Here is a 9,468-nt window from a genome sequence, read left to right on the forward strand (position 1 = left end):
AGGACCGCCCGCAAACCTTGGCAGCAGGGGTGTAGGGGGCTGGCGAGCATGGACCTGCCCGCAGGCGCCAGCACACAAATGTAAATGTTCCATTAACGTTTTATGCACCTCGTTAAAAATGTCCTAAAAAATATTCTACCTTCTGTGTTCACGTAGACAAGTCATATGTTCTGTGACAGTGGTTCTTAAACCTTTTCGGACTTGAGGCCCTCTTCCTTAACTCTTGTGAACTGAGTGACACCCGATTTCAAAACTAATGTATATAGTACAGTGCTGCCCTCCTTGCAGAGGACCTGGGCAGTGGGGGTGGGAGATTAGACAGGCAGGGACAAGCCTATGCCTGCACTTATCTGCTCATATGTCTCCCATCTGGTGACACCCTGGTTAAGAATCACTGCTTTGGAACCTGTTTCTCTATATTGCTGCATTACAGTGAACAGCTGGAAGGTGTTTTGCTGCATTACAATGAAGAGCAGAAAGGTGTTTGGTTTTTTTAAAATTCTAGATCAGAGGTGCTCAATCCGTGGCACACAGGCCATGACCTTCATGTGTGGGCACAGTGCAGGGCACAGTGCCAGGGCTGAGCAGGAGCAGTACACACAGACTAGCTCCGTGTCAGTCTTCTGACCTGCAGGTCCAAAATTTGAGCAACACCTTTCTAGATGCATCTATAATCACTTTAAAATGTGAAGAGCCTTTAGGAAAAGTCAGGATTATAAAATATGGTATGGGCAATAACTCATGTTTATGAAGCATCTTGAGATGCTTAAATGAGAATTCATACTAGATACACGGCTGATGATCATTGGCTTTTATTGTCAACTATATTTTTTATAAATTTTGTCTCCTGATTAGAAAAACGAAAGTCGTCAACTCACCCAGATTCAGTATATAGCATGGCCAGATCATGGGGTTCCTGATGATTCCAGCGACTTTCTGGATTTTGTGTGTCTAGTACGGAAAAAAAGGGCTGGCAGAGAAGAGCCTGTTGTTGTTCATTGCAGGTATTCATTTTTTTTTTGACTTTCTTAAATATCCTAACTGAAATCCTCTTCTCACTGGGTGTTCTCTGTGTTGTATTTTGTTTGTTTCCAAAGTCATAGTTCCAAATTATATATATGTTCCCACTAAAGGAAAGAAAGATGAGGATACAAAATTTGAATTTGACTGTTGCTGATAATTTTCCAGCGACAAATTAGTGTTAGCATCAAACATGAGGACAAATTTCTGAAGAAAAAAATCATTTAAACAATTGCATTATAATATGTCTGGGTAATATTGTACGTTGTTACCAAGGAGGTGGTGGGGGCAGACTACTTCCCCTGTTTAGGAAATTGCTGTATTCACTGGGTAAGTGTGCTGCAGGGATCAAAAAGAGCTGGAGAAATCTTACATCCATATGTCTAGTATATGTGATCATGTGAAAGGCACACTTTCACTGAAATCTCTAGAATACTGAATATTTAGTGTGCACTTAAGGTTCACACACTTTTTGTAACAGTTGATTCTTTTGTTATAAATGAAAATAACTGTTTTCTTTAATTTAGTGTCATATGTAAAGCTGAAATAGTTTCATTGCTGCTCTTATTAAATGCTTGTAATGGCTGTTAGCATTTTCTCAATTACATTTAAGATCTCCATAAGTAGACTCTTGAGGGTGCTTAACATAAATTGAAGAGACTAATACTTGAAATCCAATTTTGGCTTCAAATGAGCATTCACATCCCCTTGACTTCACTGAGAATTGGTCTGTGAACAGGATTTGGGCTTTCATCATCATGGTGTACAGGTAGCATTCTTATTTGTGAGCTAAGATGTGCCCATTTTGTAGGAAGAGAAACTAAGGAAGGGTACAAGGACACAGTCACGTTAGTTTTTATCATTTAATGTTACAGTAAGACTTAAGACTATTGAAAGAAATTGGCAGGGCTGGCAGAAGCAAATAAGAGTTGCACTGGGACACACACTCAAGACCTCCCAGAGCGCTCTCTCTTGTCTGAGAGCGGCTGTCAGGCTTCGGTGTGAAGCAGGAGTAAGCAAGTGGAACTTTTCTCCTCCGGTGTGGTCACAGGCTCGGCAAGGTGGTAGTATAGATAAAGCCTACGTGAGCCTGCAGACCTTAGACCATGGAAGAATAGCTCTGAGATTTGTGAGCTGTCTTAGTCACTTCAGAGTGACACCATTCAGCTGCCCAGTGATAATTTACATGTCAGTACTGATAACTATTTCATGCCTCACGGAAAGGATGAGAGCCGAGACTGCAGAGCTGAACAATTTGCTATTTGTAATGCCTCCTTTTGATGACCCAGGTAAGTGGCAGCTGCAAGATAGCCGCTACTTCCACACTCAAGAAGGAAACCTGTCTGAGCAGCCTAGCAGAACCTGTGGGCATATTCAAGCCTCACTAGGGGGAGCCAAACACAGATGCAAGGATAAAAACCGTATGCTGTGTGCACACACGTTTTTAATACATGTATAATGTACTCGAATTCTGCCTCCATTTGGGCAGAGCATATGGGTAGAACTTGGAAATATACTCTCACCTCAGATTTTCCAATTTGAGCACAGAGAATTTCAGAGCTGTATTAGAATTGATTTCCTTTTCTTTGCAAAAGGAAGCCCCCAAAAATGGCAAGTGGATTTTGCAAATATATTGGAATATGAAATAGTTTTAGTTGTGTATATTTTTAAACTGACTGGATTTTAAGTTAGTCTCTCCCTCAGTAGCTTGTCTCTGGCAATAGATTGTGTTGCTAGCAGAACCAGAAGGGGTTAATAGTCATTTTAAAATCTGTACAGCTGAACACTTACTGCTCTTGAGAGAGAACTATATAGGGAGAGACTATCAATATTTATGCTCTTTAAAATTAATGATTTCCCAGTAGATAAAGCTCCTTTTACTTTATTACCCAAAAGCATTCAGATGTGGGAAAAGTGTTAACTTTAATTACAAGGACTTTAATCATTCTGTCTTTTAGGATGGAATAGATTTTTTTCTAGTTTTCTAAAAATTAGTTATAGTGAAAAGTAAATCCAATCTAATTCTCTCATGGTATCTTTTTATTTTGATAGTTGGAACATAATGTAGATAAATTTTTCACATTAAGGGTAGTGTTAGCCTCTCTTCATTGAGCAGCTTGTCATGCAGTTATTTATTACATTTGTTCCTAATAATAAAATTCTGTGCAAATCACTATATGATATGGTAACCTTTGATGCCATCTTCTGGACAGAATTAAAGGAACATGTTAAAATGATAATGGTAAATTAAAGTAAAAATCAAAGTAAAAACTGTTTATGGTAACATAAATTCTTTAAAATTTATACCCATCAAGTGTGTAATTTATTTAGGTCACCTTACCTTGGATAGAAATATTCTGAAATGTTAATCAGTTGAGGTAATTATACTGACATTTAGAAATATAGATTCTAGAACATAGTGGTAAATGAAAAACATGTTTCCCATCTTTAAAAAAGGGACAGTGTGCATATTTTCTTATGACAGTTTTCAAACTTCCTAAACTCATGCAACTCTTTCATATCACTTCTGCCATGGAGCCCCTTACCCAATCCTGGGAGCTGACAGGGAGCCCGGTGACCCCCCCAGCAGTGGCTGTGCACCGCCTCCCTGCCCGCTCCACGTTAACCCCCAGGCTCTCCATGGAGCCCTGATCACAAAGCCACAGGGATCCAGGAAACAGTTTGAAAAACACTCTTACATGAAATACCTGAATTTTAAAGCAAGTTTACCATGCTGAAAAGCAAAATGCCTTTTGTCAGTCTTGGATTCTTTCTGAGATTTCCTAACTGTAATAAATTGTATATATACTCACAAAGTGAACCAGTTCACTTTCTTTTTTTAAGATAAAGGCCATTTTGAATGAGACCTCCAACCATGTTGTCACTTTTAAACCTGTATTTCATAAAATCATTTAACAGTTTTATTACTATGGGTTGCTACTAGTTGTTTTACGTAGGCACATTCCTAGAGCTTTCGAAGTTTACATTAGCTGGATACTCCAAATTACTTTTGAACCAGAGTAAGTGCTTTTTATTTATTGTTCTTCTAACTAATTATTATCCTACACACCTGTCTGATGCTTCTGAGTTGGAAAAATGTGCTAGGGATGAAGAAACGGGGCCCATTAAACTGAAAATCCCTCCTCCAAAAAAAAAAACAAACCCAACAACTTGAAGACAGCTTTCTTTCAGAAACTGAAATTTCTGGTCACGACAGCTTGGTAATCCTGCCCAGCACAGAACTTCCTATCATTTATGGTGAATGGACTGCACTTACCTGACCAGCAAGTGGAGCTCTGGGAAGTCCACTCCTTTGAAACCTGCAGTTTTTGAGTGGGCTGTTTTTTAACCACACTTATGAAGGTGGCCCAAAACTGGATCCTTTCTGTTTTCCTGAGCCTGCTTCTAAATAACTCTCATGTGCTGTAAGGCCTCTTCACAGGGACACTCAGAAGGCCAGGGCCATCTTTTGTACTTCCAGGAACTCGATACCACTCAAACACAGTCATTACTGGTGCGTTGGGAAGAAACCAGGCACAATGCCCCAAGCCAGCCTCTTGGGGCAACCTTTATCCATCATACAGAACTTAACAGAAACTGTTGGCCAGACAACACTATATTTTGTCAAGTAAATTGCCTAACGCAACTTATTTCCTGTGTGTTACTGTGTAAACGAGGTAACAGGATCTTATTACCCAAGGGCTCCCTCTGCTGTTGGAGAAGATCCCTAACTTAGATCCCATTTTATCCTTTCCCTGCAGCAAAGATCAACTGATTGTCGATGGAAGCAAGACTGTACTGGGGCTCCAACTAGCCATAGTGTTGTCCCTGCTGGCTGACCATCAGCTGACCATCCCCTGGCTTGGGACCACAGCAGGACCAGTTCCAGCCCGGGTGTGGTCCCAGTCCAGTTGATTGTTGAGTACTCAGCTTTCAGGCTTGCCAGTGCAGGGGGAGCCTGGGATCATGATCTCAGGCTTCCCCTGGACTGGCAAGCAGGACGTGATTGGGATCTTAACCCCTGTCCCACAGTTGCATGTCCTGCTATTCACATGTGGCATGGTAGGATTAGGATAATTATTGGGATCAGGGATCAGATCCCATTGCACCTTTCTAAATGAACATCTGTCATCAGCCTCAAATGCAGCTTTCATCCAGAGTTGTCACAGGATATTCAGAACTCTGCAGTAATTGTCATGGGTTTGGGGCTCAGCACACTGATGTCCACCATCTTCCAAGCCTGCTGAATGTTTGGCTGAACAGTGAGTTTCCACAAGCTTACTGTGACCATAATACGCTTCAATGCTAGGTCTCTAGATAATTAGGTAAAATGCCTTTCTCTTGCTAGCAGGACAGCTCCATCAGACTGACTTGTTTTTACTGTAAACATGATCTGAAGAGAGGTCATAATGAAGCTTCTCAGTTGATTGGTTTTTAGAGAAGTCAATCTGCGTAACTAGCTGCATTTCAATATATTTTCTAGTACTCAGGCACCCATTGAATACATGTATTTTACAACGTGGTGCAATGAACAGCTTTCATGTAGTCAGTTAAAATTTCAAATGTAAATAGATTTTTAAATAAGTTACAGCAAAGCATCCTATCCTGAAAGCCATCTTATTTCATAGTTTAAGAGCAAAGACATATGCAGAATTTGTAACAATGGAAACCTAAAGTAGTAGTGTAAAAATATGTATGCTTTAGGTAAGATGTTATTGCTTTATTGTTACCCAAGTATTAGAACAGCAAATGCTAAGGTAACAATAATATGAGGTGAAATTGTCCATTAATGTCACTGATAGGTTTATGGCAAAGATCTTGTTCAGTGCTTTGAAAAGTCTCCCCTGTGTTACTTTTATATTCAGACAGGGCTGAATTGTTAGAGTAATATGCATAAAATCACTTGCCTCTCATCTTCTAGTATAGTTGGCTGTCATCAGAAGCCTGCAATTAAAATAATCATAGATGTCTGCCGTGGGTTTACTTAGGAATTTAAGATGTTGATATTAAAATTCAACTTTTTGCACTTTCAGGAGGATAATGTTTTTCTAAAAAGTTTAAGGTGAAAAACTTACTGACACCTTTTCCTTTTACAGTGCTGGGATTGGACGGACAGGGGTTCTTATCACGATGGAAACAGCTATGTGTCTAATTGAGTGCAATCAGCCTGTTTATCCATTAGATATTGTGAGAACAATGAGAGATCAAAGGGCCATGATGATCCAAACCCCTGTAAGTATATTATGTTTGCTACAGTTAAAATAGTAGTTTCATACTGCGTGCAGTTTTGGGCACCACACTTCAAGAGGGATGTGGATAACCTGGAGAGGGTCCAGAGAAGGGCCACTCATATGGTTAAGGGCTTGCAGGCCAGGCCCTACAAGGAGAGACTAGGGTAGCTGGACCTCTTCAGGCTCCACAAGAGAAGGTTGAGAGGTGACGTTGTGGCTGCCTATAAATTCATCATGGGGGCGCAGAAGGGAATAGGTGAGGCTCTACTCGCTAAGGCGCCCCGGGAGTTGCAAGAAATAATGGCCATAAACTATCAGAGAGCAGATTTAGACTGGACATTGGGAAGAACTTCTTCACCGTTAGAGTGGCCAAAATCTGGAATGGGCTCCCAAGGGAGGTGGTGCTCTCCCCTACCCTGCAGGTCTTCAAGAGGAGGTTAGATAGGCATCTGGCTGGGGTCATCTGAACTCAGCACTCTTTCCTGCCTATGCAGGGGGTCAGACTCGATGATCTATTGAGGTCCCTTCCGACCCTGACATCTATGAATCCATATCCCATTACACAGTTGTTTCACCCTCACAGGAAATGAGAAGGGATACCTACAATTTTGAAAGGGGCACTTTAACTTAGGGCATAGACCACCCTAACAATTACACTGGTATCAGATGGTAAGTTGTCACTGTAACTGTTGTGCTTGTTCAGTTTTTTTACATTCATGTTGCTATAAGATGCAACAGTTATGTCAAAGTAGTTGGTGCACGCTCCCGAAGTGGCGACGACTCCTCCCCTTTTAAAGTGGTTAAAAGTTATGTCTATCCATGGCCATAGAGTGGATACAGCCTTGGTGCCCTCTCAACTAGTGCTGCTCAACTTATTCAGCCCTGCTGACCAGATGAACAGCACAAGGCCAGTCTGCAGACTGCATCCAGCATGGGGTCAATTTGAGGTGTAAGCTGCACACCAGCCTGGTCCTGCTTAGCACATCCTTCCATGAAGTGATGCTGCCCACCATGGGCCACAGGTTGAGCACCATTAATCTAGAGCAGTAAGATGTAAGCCATGTTGACAGAGTGCAATTCTCTGAAGGGGAATGCCAGATGTGGGAGAGAAGAGGTGGGCAGGAGAAATTGGAGTGCATCTGCAGCGAATGTAGAGAGGTGCAAGGGAAAATGGGGATGTGGGTGGTACGATTAGATTGGATGTGCTCTGGGGCAGGTATCTGGTGCAGGTTTGACTCCAGCCCTGACCCTGGGGAGACCATGCAGGGCAGGCTCAGTGGGGAAATCAGGAGAGACCCTGCAGCAGCAAGGGAGCTGCTTTGGCTCTGGGGCCAAGACTGGAGCTGCCACTGCCTCCTGGCTTAACTGGAGCTGGAGCCAGACCCACCACCTGGGGTGGGGGCCAGGTGGGGTAAGTGGCTGGAGAGAGGTAGGCATGGGCAGGGCAAGTGGTGCTGGGGGGCAGGTGCTAGAGGGTGCAGTCATGTTGCCTGCCCCCCCATCACTGCTTGCCCCCACCTCCCCTGCTGCTCCTTTCCCCACTGCAGTGGTGGCTGGGGATGGATTTGAGGCAGTGTTCTAATAATTGTATTCTGTACATGGAAAATTATACATTATAATTTTCCATGTATAGAATCTGTTTATTGGGAGGAGGTCATCTTTAATGTGAAGTTGTGGTACTTCAAAAATAACTTTATTCTATTCTGGGACCATCAATATTAAAACGCTTTAATCATAACCCTATGGTAGTGCTAAGCGTCACATCACAGCATCTGTTAGAAGGAGTTTGGGTGCTCTCACTGTGTATTTCCATATTTTACCATATTTGGATTTAAGTCTAACTGTAAGTCTGTATTTTTCCTGGGTTTTTGTAATGCTTAGTTTTAAGAAAATGACAACATTTCTATATTTTTTTCCCTAAATTACTTGTGCTCTGAATTTTAACTCCATTATGCCATGGGGAGCGGGTTGAGAACAGGTTTAAAATCAGCGTAGTGACTACATCAGTATCAAAGTCAGATGCTGCTTCCATCTGAGATCTTATCCTGTTGACTCTTAAAGAACATAAGGCAAAATTTATGAAATCCCTAGTGCCGTAGGAGCCTGAAGGTATGGACAGATGAAACAGTTGCACTGAGGTTAAGAGCAGTGGGTGGAACTTCCTGCATCTCAGCTACTGTACAGTATCTATTTCTTCTGTCCTTGGTAAGTGGTAGCTAAACCAGAGCAATTTAACCCTGAATGAAGCAGCTGTTAAATTACACAGTTCAGCTTCTGTTTTGTAGGGTAGAAAAGATGTGTGGAAACAGTGGCGTGGAGCACTTTGACATGCAATTTAGGTCCAGCTTATTACAGTAACTGTAGGAAGGTTCACATCCTTGCTGCTGTTCTTTCAGGGAAATCTAAGGAGAGTTTAGTGCTTCTGAACACACACTTGTCAAATAAACTTCTCTTACATGGCCAGCAATATCCATATCATAAGTCCTTTAATGCTTTCCAGTGCTTTTCTTTTACTAAACAATTACATCTTTCAGAAGAAGCTAGGGGAATGTGATAGATGAACAGTGATAGAAGATGTTACAGAGTATAGATACCCTACATATTCTGTAAGGTGAACTATTTTCTATACTATCTCTTTCCAGATGTTAAAGAAATTATTGGATTGTTTTCAGTGTCAAATCTCTGTTCCTTTTATAGTCCCCCTTAATTTTCTGTTTTGGTAGATGCCCCTTTGAGCTTCAAACAAAAATGTCAGTTTGGAAAGGAGGCTGACTTGTATGAAGGTCTTTTCCTTTCTGAAACAGCTGCTCCGAAACAAATTCCCGCCTTAATTTTTCACCTTAAAGCAATCTGGGAACCACATGCACTTGCTGCTTATAGCATTTTGCCTGTTAATTTAGGTAGCAGAAGTCTCTCCTGTGCATCTAAATCTGTATTTAAGTGAACCAGAAATTCCTTTGTAATTAGTGTTCCTGTTTATTTCATGATGTAGCATGCAAGGTTGATAATGACCGATCCATCTAAAAGAACCTTGTTGTTTTTAATTTACTCCCTACGTGGGATGAAATATGTCCTATTGTGTGAAATGTTTTTTAGCTGGATTTGTGTATATCCACTGCATATGTAGAAAAAAAGAAGGCTAAGTCTCCATAGATTAGTTCTTTCTTTACTGATTATTTTCCCATTGTGTTCTGGTTTTTTGTTTTTTTTTTTTTTT

At 41.3% G+C, this 9,468-nt stretch overlaps 1 protein-coding gene across 1 annotated transcript in view; it reads left to right on the plus strand.

The window, feature by feature from the left end:
- PTPN4 (protein tyrosine phosphatase, non-receptor type 4) overlaps positions 1 to 9,468 on the plus strand; it is a 118,311-nt gene that overhangs the window by 100,349 nt on the left and 8,494 nt on the right. The window contains exons 22-23 of the mRNA XM_019553569.1: positions 856 to 1,004; positions 6,117 to 6,252. Of these exons, the coding sequence (XP_019409114.1) occupies positions 856 to 1,004; positions 6,117 to 6,252 (285 nt within the window). The remainder of the gene's footprint in view (positions 1 to 855; positions 1,005 to 6,116; positions 6,253 to 9,468) is intronic.

This window comes from Crocodylus porosus, unplaced genomic scaffold, assembly GCF_001723895.1.
Source record: "Crocodylus porosus isolate Cpor-Errol unplaced genomic scaffold, CroPor_comp1, whole genome shotgun sequence".
NCBI classification, from domain to species: domain Eukaryota; kingdom Metazoa; phylum Chordata; order Crocodylia; family Crocodylidae; genus Crocodylus; species Crocodylus porosus.